The following is a 15164-nucleotide window of genomic DNA, read 5'->3' as shown; positions in this document are numbered from 1 at the left end:
CCTCTATCCCCTCTGCTGTTCCTTCTCGCCCTCGAACCCCTGATCAGAGACATCATAGACAACAGCAGTATAGCGCGAGTAAACATTAACACCACAGCCAAACTGGCTGCCTACGCAGACGACTCATAATAAGGGAGAAGCCCGCTCACTCTATACCAGCACTCATGCACACTATCGAACTTTACGCAAAACACTCAGGCTACAAACTCAACAGAGACAAATCAGAATGTATGCCCCTCCACATAGACACAACTAGAGAAGTATTGGGCTCCTCCGGGCTGGCATGGCAACCTAGTTCTGTCAAATACCTCGGTATCCACTTTTGCAGGACGTTAAGACCGACTCTGAAACATAATGAGAAAACCAACCTAGAAAAGATAAAAGGTCTGCTAGATACCTGGTCACCCAAGTTCATCACTTGGTGGGACAGAGTAGACACTGTGAAGATGATGGTCACTCCCACAGTAAACTACCTTGCTGGAATACTCCCCCTGGCTCTCACAGACGAATTCCACCAAAAAATTGACAGAATGCTAAACAATTTTATATGGCATGACAAAAAACCCAGAATCAGCCTCCAAAAACTCAGACTAGGTAAAAAGCTAGGGAATCTTAATGTGGCGGACCAGAGAACCTTCCAGATAGCCTTCATAGCCAGACAAGGAATGCACTGGATACTGACTAAGCAGCCTTACACACCAACCTGGCTCTCTATAGAGAAATTCAACTAAGATCGGTTAGGAGATTCCTTTTCCATGGGATGGGCGCACTTTTACTGGGAACTGATTCTGTTCCTTATCACTTCTTTAACTAGCGTCTATTAAAGTTAATTCAAAATAAATCCAATTCTTATGATTGATGCTTAAAGTGTTTTATTCATGATTTGTCTCTTCTTCAAAAAATCAATATTTCATTTACATCATATGATTCATAGTTCAAAACATAACCCAATGCATATCGGGTCACTGTAAAGGACCCTTCTTCAGGTGTCTGTAATCAAAACAAAAGCAAATCAGTCCTACATCATCTAATTTTGGAACTGCGATGATAAACAACAATTGTTCGTTTCAATAAAGTTAATTCAAAGTTAATTAAAATCTTGTTTTTACATCCATTATGCTTTCTCTTTTGATGCTGTAACCTTTAAACAATAAAGTTTAGAGTGTTTCAAGAGATTTCTGATTTATGTAAGCATCACATGTACCACATAATTTACAGTGAGATTTTATTGTTTATTCTTATTTGTGCTTTTGTCGTGGTATGTGTAGCGCGCTTGGTACAAACATGTAAATCGAAGTAGAATTGTGGCTATCTACAATCAACGATAAATGTTATTACGTTCAAGCTTTTAGTGAACATATTAAATGGCGTTTTGCATAGCGGTTTTAATGGTGGCACACCTTCACTGAGTATTAATGTTACATCTTAATCGGTTCACTGCGTTTTATCGATGGCTATCAAAAACAGTTGATACTGGTTATACTAACGCGTGTCGGAGATCCGCGATAAATTTTGCTTACCGTTGATTTATAAAGAACCAAGCTCGGTCATGTTACTACATTTACCATAAATCACCGCGGGTCACCACCCACACTAACAAACTCTTTTTTAACATTTCACCCAACCACGAGTTAACTATATAGCATGTGATGACTATTCGTCACGTGTAAATACGTGACACATTAACGCAACCCCGAACATTGCGCCAAACAACTACATTCACGGCCGACTTAGCAGACGAATGCCGGAACAAACGGTAAGCAAGATTTATCGCGGATCTCCGACGCGCGTTAGTATAACCAGTATCAACTGTTTTTGATAGCGTGAAGGTGTGCCACCATTAAAACCGATATGCAAAACGCCATCTAATATGGTAACTAAAAGCTTGAACGCAATAACATTTATCGTTGATTGTAGATAGCCACAATTCTACTTCGGTTTACATGTTTGTACCAAACGCGCTACACATACCACGACAAAAGCACAAATAAGCATAAACAATAAAATCTCACAATAAATTATGTGGTACATGTGATGCTTAAATAAATCTGAAATCTCTTGAAACACTCGAAACTTTATTGTTTAAAGGTTACAGCATCAAAAGAGAAAGCATAATGGATGTAAACACAAGATTTGAATTAACTTTGAATTAACTTTATTGAAACAAACAATTTCTGTTTATCATAGCAGTTCCAAAATGAGAGGATGTACGACTGATTTGTTTTTGTTTTGATTACAGACCCCTGAAGAAGGGTCCTTTACAGTGACCCGAAATGCATTGGGTTATGTTTTGAACTATGAATCATATGATGGAAATGAAATATAGATTTTTTGAAGAAGAGAAAAATCGTGAATAAAACACTTTAAGCATCAATCATAACAATTGGATTTATTTTGAATTAACTTTAATAGACGCTAGTTAAAGAAGTGATAAGGAACAGAATCAGTTCCCAGTAAAAGTGCCCATGGAAAAGGAATCTCCTAACCGATCTTTGTTGAATTACAGTAAGGCACCGTGACTAGGTGCAACAGATGTAGCGGCACAAAACGAAACTCGATAAAAACATCAAACAATTGAGTGCACAGAGAACCCATTTTGGATTTCATTCTCTATAGAGAAAGCCATCCTAAGTAATGCAGACCCTTTTACTCTCCTCACAGTCAACAAGCAAGCACACAAGAGCAACCAGATCTTCAAGATCACTAGGCAGGCGCTGCTCAAAGTAGACCGGAAGCTCGAATTCAACATCAGGAACTGCTCTGGGAATCACTCTGGGATAACCGCAAGATTAAATACGGAGGGAAGACCCTCGATATGCACACATGGAAAAAAGTAGGTCTATCATACCCAGCTCAGCTGGAGGAGGAAGGATCGCCCCAAACTTTCAACAGCCTGAGAACTCGTTACGACCTACCCGAAGTGGAACTTTACAACTTCTTTGCTATCAAGATAGCCCTAACAAAATCTAAACTAACCAAACACAAGCCCTCAATCTTCCAATACATGGAAAACATAAACAAGACAGGTCACCAGGTCTCGCACTTGTACAAGCTCCTCCGCCCAGGATCCTCCAAACTAAACGCAAAAAACAGCACCTACTGGGCTCCAATCTCACAGAACAAGAACTACAAACGTTCTGGGCGGCCCCATCAAAAAAACATGATATCCCCGGTGCTAGCACAAACTAAATTCTGTTTTTTACACCAAGCATTCTGGACACTGGCTCGCCTAGCATCATTAGGCCTGAGAGACAACTACAGCTGCTGGAACTGCGGCGCAGTAGGGAGAGACCTCGCACACCTCATCTTCCAATGTAGTAAGTTTGGCAAATTCTGGGGGAAGGTGTTAAGCTTCATCAGCGAAGCCCTAGGATGCACTCTAGAACACTCATTTGCCACAACAACCACCACTCATATCACAACAGATCTAGCCACCCAGCAGGACAGGTACCTACTAGATTTCCTCCTGACGACAGCAGTCAAAAAAGTACTAGCCAAGTGGAAATATAACACCAAAGCCACATTCAAAGGGGGGCTGAATTGGGTCCCATTCCTAAGAGGGGCAGACATCACTGCATTAAGACAAACACCCTGGAGAAACCCCGACCGTGAAATGTGGTCAACATTAGACAAATTCCTCAGCTCATACAAACCTCCATAAAACAACTGTACACGCCTGACCAACTGCTAGTAACCCAGCGAAGGGAGTGTAAATTAACAGTAAACAGCTCCCAAACACATCTAAGTTTTGTCGTTACGTCACAGCACGCGTCCACACGCAAACACCCATATGTTCAATGTTAAATGTTTAATGTCGGTTGCAGAAACGTGGGGCAGACACAAGTGTAAACCACATATCCCTACTGGCTCGCCCGTGTAACTTCCTATTTGTTATATGTCACAACGTTTTATATTTTTGTAATGTGCAAAATACCAATAAAAATATTTTACAAAAAAAAATAAAAGGTACTTTACCTTACGGCTCTGTCATGTTTGATGGAGCCATACGTCAAAGTTACCAATGCATTTAGGCGGTTCCTGTGAATGCTAGAAATGTTTGTCGCCTGATGGACATTTATAAATTTGGCAGTCGGGGCCTCTGCCAGGGCAACAGAGTAGTTTACTCTATAGACCTGGCAGAGGACGGCCCAAACACTAAAATCAAAATTGGGTTTGAGAGGAATAGTAGTTCATTAATTTGTTCTAAATGTTGGCTCATGCCATGAAAGGGATTACATAGTAAACAAGGTGACTTAAACATTGTATTCTTATGTAGAGGAAACAATTCTGTTAATTAAGAGGAGAGGTGTGGCCTAATGGCTAGGGCGGTTGACCTCAAAGTTGAGGAACCGGGTTCGAGTCTCGGCAGGGAGGCTCAACATCCTGTGATTCTGTGCAAATCACTTAATCTTCAACTGGTGCTCATGTAAAGCGCTCTGATAACTTCCGGTCTAGTTTGTGCTATATAGACTACCCCCACACCCCCTCAAAAAAGACCTAAGCCATGTGTTCACTTTTTCAACTTCTGGAGTATCTGTGCAGGAGTGTAATGTAAACGATGCAGTTTATGTATTGCATACTTCAGGAGACATTTGTATAGCCCAGCTGGGAAGATGCAATGATGTAGGGGCCAAATGTAGCAAGAAGTGCTAAATTGTGTCTTAGTTGAAAGAAATAACTTTTCGAGAGTGGTTAGACCGAAGACCCAAAGATAGCCAGGCAATAGCCTGATAACAGGTGTTTCCTACAATTGAGGTATGAGATACATATTTGCGAGAATCAAGAGGGAGAGAGAGGACCAGAAAGCTAGTCCAGATCCCCGGTTTATATGTTAGGATATCAAAAGGAGACTAGCTAGAGATTGGGTTAATCTGACATTATTATTATTATTTACATAGCGACTCAGTATCGTTTTGCCAAATGGCAGTGGCACCTGTTGGGTGTCTTTGGAAAGCCCTCACCCACCAACCTAGTTGGTGGCATGCTTCATCATCGGGCCCACCCAGTGACACCTAGCGTGTCCCGGGTGTGCTTCGACGCCTGATTACAGCGGAGCAGGTATGTCACTGTGTGTGCGGTGTAGGGTGTTTAGGTATGTGAAGTTAAAACGGCTTGGCGGATGGTCCCTGGGGTGAGGATACTTTATTAAAAGGGCCTCCGTCAGCGGTTAAAAATAAGGCTGTGGGACGTTAGAGGCGGGTTACGACCTCCTACGTCCTTAGAGTGTCAACATGTTTCAGCCAGTGCCTTATATTAATCTGGCTTTCTTCAGGACAATAAAATATGTGTGGGTTAAAATAGGGGTAGTGTAGTGTAGTCTATGTGTCTACACACCCTAAAGTGTATCTAACTGTGAGAGGGGGGATTCCCTTCTCAAGATCACCTGTACATTTAACATTGAGGACAGGTACAAGACAAACATGGGGGAAAAAAGAGTCACTAGAAGGTATTGATCATATATTATGACAGCCGGCTTAAATAGCGAATAGTGCAGGCTATGAGCGGCTCAAGTGTAATGATACTGGTGGTATCATTAATGTGGAATCGCACTAGAACTTCGAGGGTGAAGTGATTTAAAACAGCGGTAAAAATTACTGCAGTGAATGGTGAAGAATTTTGGCGCAAGGACCATGTCTTACGCTTTCAAGGCTTGTTTTTGCTCCAAGGTTATTGAAGTGGCAAGGTGTGGCCCTAGTAGGGAGAAAGAGGTAGGACCACTGGGGTTAGGAGACCTGTGGGAGAAAATTTGGGAAGCGCTTACCTATTGTAGTGATGTACAGCATACTCACAGGATTTCTGGCCAGCACCAGCGTGGGACCTGTTGTGCCTCCTTCGCAGAACCGGTAGTGAATGGCTGCTGTTGCCGGTTTATATACTGTCATAGATTGAATAATTGAGGGCACCTGGGGGAAAGAGCAATGGTGGAAAGACTCGCTAAGCGGGTCTAGATAGCGCTCAGGTGTGTTCCCTTAGTGGCGCGCTGATGCGCGGTGTAGTGCCTGATCTGAAGCGCCTGCGTGGGCGTGTGAGGCTGCCGGGTGCTGGGGCGGCCGTGAATAGCGCATGCGCGGCCGGGAAGTGGTCCGCGCATGCGTAGTAGGTGCTGTGGCAGTGATCAGCGCATGCGCGGCCGAGAAGTGGTCCGCGCATGCGCCGTAGCGTGTATACCGGTGCGCGAATGGGCGGGTGTCCCCGCTCGCGCTACCGCTTCGTTACCTGCTGCCCTGGCTCTTAATAAGTGACCGGGGCAGTTTAAAATGGCAATATTAATAGCGCTTGAGGCCCTGGGTTATTCTCAGGTGCTAGTATGTGTTAATGGAACATTGTGTGTAACCTATTGCCCTGGCTCCTTGTTGGTGACTGGGGCGAATTGCATGGCAAGAGACACCAGGTTGTTCTCAAGTGCTAAGTTAGCACAGTATATGGTGGTAGTGCCTTGCTGGGGGGTGGTAAAGACCAGGGGGCATTGTATATCCTGGGAGGTAATGGTGGGTGTTTTGTCAGACTGGGTTACTCAATGGAGTTAGGTGGCTGGGTGATGTGATTGCCATCATAGGGTCAGGGAGTTCCAGGGGATAGCGTCATTAAGCCCATCCGTGGCTGTGGACAGACGGTATATCCATCTTTGTTCTTTGTTTAATAGTTTTTTGTCATTGTTAATGGGGCTGACTGGTATTTGCTCAATGACTGTCCAGGTGAAGTCATTGGGGGTGTGACAGTGGGTGATGAAGTGGTTTGTCAATTTGCTTATATTTTTCTTGCATCGCATTGTGCTGCGGTGCTCCGTGATCCTGGTCCTCACTTTGCGAGTGGTCATGCCCACATATCTGAGTCCACATCTGCAGGTTAGCAAGTAAATCACATTCTGTGAGTTGCAATTAGTGTGGCTCCTTTGGGACCATACTTTATTCGGTTCCAGGTTCAGGGTTTTGGTGTGGGATGTCAGGTGACAGACACTGCAGTCATTGCATGGGTAGTGTCCGGTTACTTTGGGCATTCCCCACGCATTGAGGATGATATTGTCGGGTTTAGGTGGTGGTTTGGGTCTGGTACTGACTAGTTGGTCTCGGAGGTTATGGCACCTTTTGTAGGCGAACCTGGGGGTTCCCATTTCCTTTGCCCTGAATTGATGATTCTCCAGTGCTTTTTTATAATTTTAGCCACTTCATTGGAGGCAGTATTGAAAGTAGTCACACATGTTATTGGTTGTGTGTCGCTTTCTTTGGTGACGTCTTCAAGTAGTGCGTCACGGTTCTGGTTTCTTGCCCTCTTCTGGGTTTTCTTAATGATCGCCTTAGGGTAACCGCAGTTTTCTAGTTTTTGGGCTAGGTCCGCTGATTGTGTTTTGTAGTCGTTTACATCCGAGCAGTTCCTTCTAATGCGGAGAAACTGGCCAAAGGGTAAGTTTTCTTTTAGTGGCCGGGGATGGAAGCTGTTAAAATGCAGCAGTGAGTTTCTTGCCGTCGGTTTGTAATATGTTGTTGTTGTCAAGGTTCCGCCTTTAGCTGTTATTTGTAGGTCCAAGAAAGCGAGTTGCTGGTTACTGGCTGTGCAGGTGAACTTAAGGTATGGGTCTCTGTTGTTGAGCCATTGCAGGAAGTTGTCTAGTTCAGGTCGTTGACCGTCCCAGATGACTAATATATCATCGATATATCGATGCCATTTTTGTATGTGGTTCCTGAACGGGTTGGCTTCCGTATTGATGTGTGTGCTCTCAAAGTGGTGGACGTAAAGTCCAGCTACACTCGGCGCGAAAACACTGCCCATTGAGGTTCCGTTGGTTTGTAGGTAAAAGGTGCCCTCATATTCAAAGTAGTTTTCTTTAAGGGCAAGGGCTGCACAATTCATGACAAAGCTCCTGGTTGTCTGGTATGGCCAGGGGGATTCTTCCAGGATATCATGTAGGACCTGTAAGGTGGCGTCTTGTGGGAGGCTGGTGTATAAGCTTTCCACATCCAGTCCTACCAGTAGCTGTGTCTCAGGGACATATTTGCCATCTAATCAGGATAATAATCGCTGTCCAAAGCAGTCACTCTTTCTCTTAGATTTAGTTCTAGTTTGATAGTGAACAGCCCCACTAATCTATATTACGTCTGCAAAGAATTAATCATACATTTATAAATTGACCATTCTTAATCATTCATTCTCTTTATTTCATTATTAGTGCATTGTTTCATTCAATTGTACTAATAAATTACGTGAATACATAGAAAAATATATAAACTAAAAACCTCATCAATTGTTACATGAAATTTCAAAATCATGAATATACAACAGCCTTTTATTTTCATAGACTCAAACACAAACCCCACATCCAATCAACTTGATATACACAACACATACATGCTCACACATGGAGTCATCATTTCCTATTAATCCCCCAGAATTCCATATTGATCAAACTTGGAGAGTAGTCTGTTTATATTTCACATTAGTTGTGTCATGACAGGGGAGTTTCATATATGAACACCACGTGCTTCGGTGTAATAGTTCATTTGGCACCACCTTTGCGATAGAATATTCTTCTTCCAAACTCTAAATTAGGACTTTTGTTTCTTCCCAAAACCATTACAAAGACAACCTAGAAAACATTTTCTTGCCCTGGTGGGTTCACTATGTTATCTCTTTCTCCAAAAAGGTCCTAAGACAACACTAGCTTCTATAAATGCCTATCTAATGTTAATTTTTAGTCTAATTCACCTTGGTCTGGCTAGAAGAGAACTGTAAGTTATTAACTTTGCAACACAAGTATCTTTAGTTTCAATCCTTTTTCAATGCAAATGACTGCTGCAATGTGACTGGGTGAGAAAGACCCTTGTGGACAACTTCTCCAGACTCTGACTGTTTCCAACCATCTATAAGAAAACAAAACACACTACCGCTACATTTGAGAAAGGTGCATTTACTTACTCTGTTGCATTGACTGCGATATCAAGGTTGACATTTGGTCCTTTCAAAATATCTGCGTTGAGCCATACAGGTCGGTCGATTTTCATCTTTAAAGTTGTTTTATTTAAAATATCCAAAGATGGTGCGACAACCTTTATGCTTTTGAAATCCAACTTTATGCCTGTAGGTAAAAGAGTGAAAATGTTTCCATAGGATAAAACGTGTTGCTGGATAAAAAATTCTGATATTTCACAAAAGCATAGAAGGGTGTAAATAACAAAATCTTAAAGCAAACAAGAGTTAAAGTCCGGTAAATGTGCTATTTTGTGATCAAACTGTTAGTCTTACAGCACATATATCAATAGAATTCAACTGGCTTTGTGATGATGTTTCTGCAGGAATCTTGCATGTCACTGAAGCTGGGGTTAAAGGCCTTAATAAAGTCTGACCTGTGCATGGACACCACCATCTCTTTTAGACTTAAGAGCAAAGAACATCTCAAATATTTTCTTAACTTATGTGCAGCCGTGAGTCTCACTAAAATAGTTTAATATATGTAGTCATACATACAATTAAAGAACAAGTAAAACTTTCAAATCCTGCTCCTTATAATTTTTAAACAATGCAAAATCAAATGCCTTGTCAAGGAGTTACATTTTCAAATGTATTTGTTTACCATGCATAGTTTATTAAAATTCATTACATGGATAAAAGTAGAATATCACAGAACTTAATGTTACCCCTTTTAATGCAAGCGTTGTCGAGACAAACAAACTCTTGGATATGATGTATTACAGTTCATGAGTCCATTGCTCTCTCCAATAAATGATGAAGTTAAAAAATGATAATTTAAACACACTGGTGTTCTAGAGAATTTACTTAAAACACATTTAGTGCTTGTACAAGCCTGCAACCAGTCATAGTTTTAAAAAATGGCACTTCACAAGTATCCTTTATCAGTTCATTTATTTCCTAAAAGCTTAGGCTGGTGGACCATCACTTATCTCTTCACAAGACATTGAGTGTTTTGCATTGTTATATTCCATATAGATTCTCCAATATAGGCCCAGGTAATTTCACAACCTTTCACCTATATTTTTCCTTACATTACATACATAACGGCTGCTAGTACTGACCTTTTACCTAGTTACAGTACTCCTTACAGAACGTGGGGTTTTCCCTGAACAATAGGCTCATACATTATGCATGAGTATTCAGGATTCTCGGAAATTCAGCAGGATTATCATCTCCTGCATAATAACTATGTACAAGGTTCATTCCAACGTCATCCTTAGTCAGACAAAGGCAAAGCAAGGTAAAACCCCTGGGGATACCTTCGGGTATATAAACATTACATCTTGTTGAGATAGAGAGAGGAGATCACGACTTCCATGCTGACACTGACGCGAGACTCTGAGATTCCTGCATGCAGACACTCCAGCTCGCTGAGGTCTGAACATCCCTTGCGGGGTGTCCAATTCGAGACCAAGACGGGGTCCCACAGTCTCTCACTTCAGCTAACGGGGTTGGCGTTAACCTAGAGGGATTCTTGGCTTTAACACCTACACACATTAGGTACACTTAGGTAATCTAGTTAGGATTTAATCGAAGGAGTATGCATTTTATTGTCATGTATTTCATATCCCTGCCTGATTTCATGATTATAACAAAATGGTAGAGATTTACCACCCTTTCATTTTTCTAGTGCTTCTAATCATTTATATCTGTTACTGTCTGATGATTGTCTAAGCACACCTATTTTACACTAGAATGCCGAATGTTCAATAAATACTTATTGAAAACGTCCATACCGTTTATTCTATGCGTTTATTCTGTGTACAACTCTGAGACTATGTGAGCATGAGTGACTGAGCGAAAAGTATTGCACTGTTTCCGCGATTCGGAGGAATCAGGGTTGTCATGTTCAATAGTTGCCAAGAACTATTCTCTCCTTGATAAGAGGAGTTTCTAGCAGCACTGTGAGCTAGATGGCATACAGGCCAACATACCCAGTGGTGGTGTCTGGAATTAGTTCAGACACCAGGCCTGCAGTGTATGTTGTCCAAACGTGCAGATCTTATATAGATTTATAAGAACTACACAACAGCATTACCCAAAAAGGTCCCATTGTTCCAAAGCTCAATTAAACAACAGTGGTGGCTGCCTCAGAACAGGGGTGGTGAGGGAAGGGTGGAGGGGATAGATTAAAAACAAAAGAAAAACTTACCTTTCCTTCGTCACAGCTTCCGCATGCCTCTCCTCCATCCTCTTCCTCCAACTGGCAGCATCGGAAGCAGATTCTCCCAGCCAATAACGGTCCTGCATGAACAGTGCCTGGAAGCCTGGCATGTTCTCCATCAGGCACAGCCTGGAGAACATGCTAAATGTGCATGAATGTTTGGCCAGCCAAAGAGGGCTGGCCAAACATTAATGCCACTAAGGGAGTGCAAACCACTCCTCACTTTGCTCAGCCAGCCCCACCTCGACCTGGCTCCAGCTCCATTGTTTTATTAATGTTCTTTTTGCACTGCTCAAGAAGAAGCGGGCAACGCTCCCCCACATTAACGGAGGAGCCACCACTATAAAATAAAAGTGGAACATTGTACAGTTATAATACAGGTGGGAGAGTCTCTCTTGAGAGTTGGGGCTTGCGTAGAGTTCTTTATAGAGACTTCTGCTTACTCGTTTCTGCTAGGAAAGTAATACATCAATGCTGTTCGATGTTCTGTAAAAAGACATACACTCTCAATTCGATTTTCAACCATCCTCAAGAACTAGACAAGACCAACACCAACACTGAGGAGGATGTTTGACTGGGTCATACTTTGAGTGACAGCGTATCTACAAGAGAGAACCCCCAAACTTTTGAGTGGCTTCCTTTTATTTGGGGCTCGCCTACACAGCGCGCATGCGCCGCTTAGGACGAGACCTTTAGGAATCGATTCGCTTTTTTGCCCGAAAATGTGCACGCTTTGCATTGCTTTCAATAGCAATGTATGCGCGTTTGGCGATTCCGTAGCGGGAGCGAGCTTTGGCGACATCTGTTTGTAATTAACTTTCAAACAGATGGTGCACCTGCTCGCTTCCACAAAGGAAAGGTTTCGGGAAGTTTACATCGGTACTCATGCGTTTGCGCGCTGATTGGCCGCTGCGTTCTTCAATCCCGCCCGCAGAGGAGGCTGTCTTTCTCCTCAGTCGGCTCCCTTGTGTATAGTTGCAGTTTTGTACAGCGCAAACTATACCCGGAGGTATTAGAACGTTTTACATGAGCACCAGTTGACATCACATTACACAAGGTCACGTTCATTTTTAGGTCTCGACCTACACACATTGCTACCTACAGCATTGCTTTAGCAATGCGTGTTTGTGTCGAGATTATAAGTGACGTTTTCAAAAGTCTACCCAAACTGCTGCGGATTGGGTACAGTTCATGTGAGCCAGGCGTGTGCACAAAGCACACCACAAGCCTCGGCATCAGACTTCAAAGGGATCCGCTCCCCCGCCCCTGCATCAGACTTCAAAGGAATGCGCTCCCCCGCCCCGCCACAGCAATTCAGAGAGCTTCATCACACTCTCCTAAGGAGTCTTCCTTCTCCCGCATGTGACCCTACTTGCACCCTCCTGGATCCATCTTCATTCTTTTCTGCTTTTCCCTGTTTCCGCCACACACTCCACTCCTTTGTGTCTCCTTTCTGGCCTCTTTCCTACTTAAATTGTCATCCTTTCTCCTTTAATCCCATTTCTACCTTCTCACAACCCCTTTGAGCACTTGTATCCTAACATTTGTATTTCTCTCTGTCTTTTAATGTCTACCCTGCCACCATTTACTTCGGACCCTCACACACACTCACCCTCACACCTCCTCACCCTCTCACCCTCTCACCCACCCTCACACACCCTCACTCACCCTCACCCAACCTCACAAACCCTCACTTACCCTCACACCCTCACCCTCACACACCCTCACCCTCACACCCCTCACCCTCACACACCCTCACTTACCCTCCCAACACTCTCACCCTCACTCACCTTCACACCCTCACCCTCACCCTCACACACCCCCACCCTCACAACCCCTCACACCCACACCCTCACACCCACTCACCCTCACACCACCTCACCCTCATACCACCTACCCTCACACCACCTCACCCTCACATCCCCACACCCTCACATCCCCTCACCCTCACATCCCCTCACCCTCCCTCACACCCTCACCCTCACACACCCTCACCCACCCTCACCCACCCTCACACCCCCTCACCCTCACACACATCCTCACACACCCTAACCCTCACACACCCTCACCCTCACACACCCCCACCCTCCCAAACCCTCACACCCTCACCCTCACCCCCCCTCTCCCTCACATCCGCTCACCCTCACATCCCCTCATCCGCCCTCACACTCTCACCCTCACAACTCCTCACCCTCTCACCCTCACACACCTTCACTCACCCTCACACACCCTCACTCACCCTCCCCCTCACACACCCTCACCCTCAACCCTCTCCCCCTCACACACCCTCACTCACCCTCACCCCCCTCACCCTCACACCCACACACCCTCACACACCCTCTCACCCTCACACACCCTCACCCTCACACACCCTCACACACCCTCACCCTCACACACCCTCACCCCCGTCACCCGCACCCCCTCTCACACTCACTCTCACACCCTCACATTCCCTCACCCTCACACACCCTCACACACACACACACACACCCACACCCTCACACCCATACCCTCACACACCCTCAGCCTCACACCCCCTCACCCTCACATACCTTCACCCTCCCTCACACCCTCACCCCCACACCCTCACCCTCATCCACCCTCACACACAGTCACTCACCCTCACACCCTCACCCTCACACCCTCAACCTCACACCCCCTCCCCCTTTACCTACCCTCACTCACCCTCACCCTCACAACCCTCTCACCCTCATCCTCACACACCCTCACCCCCACACACCCTCACCCTCACACACCCCACCCTCACACACCCTCACCCTCACACCCGCTCACTCACCCTCACACACCCTCACCCTCATGCCCCTCACCTCACACACCCTCACTCACCCTCACCCCCTCACCTTCACACACCCTCCCACACCCTCTCACCCTCACACACCCTCTCACCCTCACACACCCTCTCACCCTCACAAACCCTCTCACCCCCTCTCACCCTCACACACCCTCACCCTCACACACACGCTTTCACCCTCACACATCCTCACCCTCACACACCCTCACCCCCGTCACCCACACCCCTGTCACCCTCACCCTCACACCCCTCACCCTCACACCCCCTCCCACACACCCTCACCATCACACACCCTCACCCTCACTCACCCTCTAACCCTCACATACCCTCTCACCCTCACACACCCTCTCACACACCCTCTCACCCTCACAAACCCTCTTACCCCTCTCACCCTCACACACTCACCCTCACACACACCCTTTCACCCTCACACATCCTCACCCTCACACACCCTCACCCCTGTCACCTGCACCCCCTTCACCCTCACACCCCTCACCCTCACACACCCTCACACCTCCACACCCTCACACACCCCCTCACCCTCACACACCCTCACACTCACTCTCACACCCCTTACCCTCACACACCCTCACCCTCACACCCCCTCACCCTCACATCCACTCACATCCCCTCATGCTCCCTCACACACCCTCACACCCCCTCACCCTCCCTCACACCCTCACTCTCACCCTCACACCCCATCACACTCACCCTCACACACCCTCTCACCGACCCTCACCCACCCTCACCCTCACACCACCTCACCCTCACCCCCCCTCACCCACACTCACACCTTCACCCTCACACACCTCCTCACCCTCACACACCCTCATCCTCACACCCCCTCACCCTCACCCCCACCCCCACCCTCACACCCCCTCACCATCACACCCCCTCACCCTCACACCCCCTCACTCTCACACCCCCTCTCCCTCACACCCGTCACACACTCACCCTCATACACCCTCACCCTCACTCACCCTCTCACCCTCACACACCCTCTCACTCTCACATACCCTCTCACCCTCACACACCCTCTCACCCTCTCACCCCCTCACCCTCACCCTCACAACCCCTCACCCGCACAGCCTCACACCCTCACCCTCACACCCCCTCACCCTCACACCCCCTCACCCTCACACCCTCACACACCCTCTCACACACCCTCTCACCCTCACACACCCTCACCCTCACACACCCTCACACACCCTCACCCCCATCACC

The 15164-nt window shown here is 45.9% G+C and overlaps 1 protein-coding gene across 1 annotated transcript in view; it reads right to left on the bottom strand.

The window, feature by feature from the left end:
• Positions 1 to 11268, bottom strand: part of FAM151A (family with sequence similarity 151 member A) — a 91688-nt gene extending 80420 nt beyond the window's left edge. Inside the window, exons 1-3 of the mRNA XM_086925121.1 lie at positions 11117 to 11268; positions 9304 to 9368; positions 8911 to 9070 (exon numbers count right to left, since the gene is read on the bottom strand). Coding sequence (XP_086781247.1) covers positions 8911 to 9070; positions 9304 to 9368; positions 11117 to 11268 — 377 coding nt within the window. The remainder of the gene's footprint in view (positions 1 to 8910; positions 9071 to 9303; positions 9369 to 11116) is intronic.
• Between the last annotated feature and the right edge of the window lie 3896 nt (positions 11269 to 15164).

This window comes from Lissotriton vulgaris, chromosome 1_1, assembly GCF_964263255.1.
Source record: "Lissotriton vulgaris chromosome 1_1, aLisVul1.2, whole genome shotgun sequence".
Lineage (NCBI taxonomy): Eukaryota > Metazoa > Chordata > Amphibia > Caudata > Salamandridae > Lissotriton > Lissotriton vulgaris.
The sequence above is the reverse complement of the archived record's forward strand: the minus strand, read 5'-3'. Positions and strand labels throughout refer to the sequence as shown.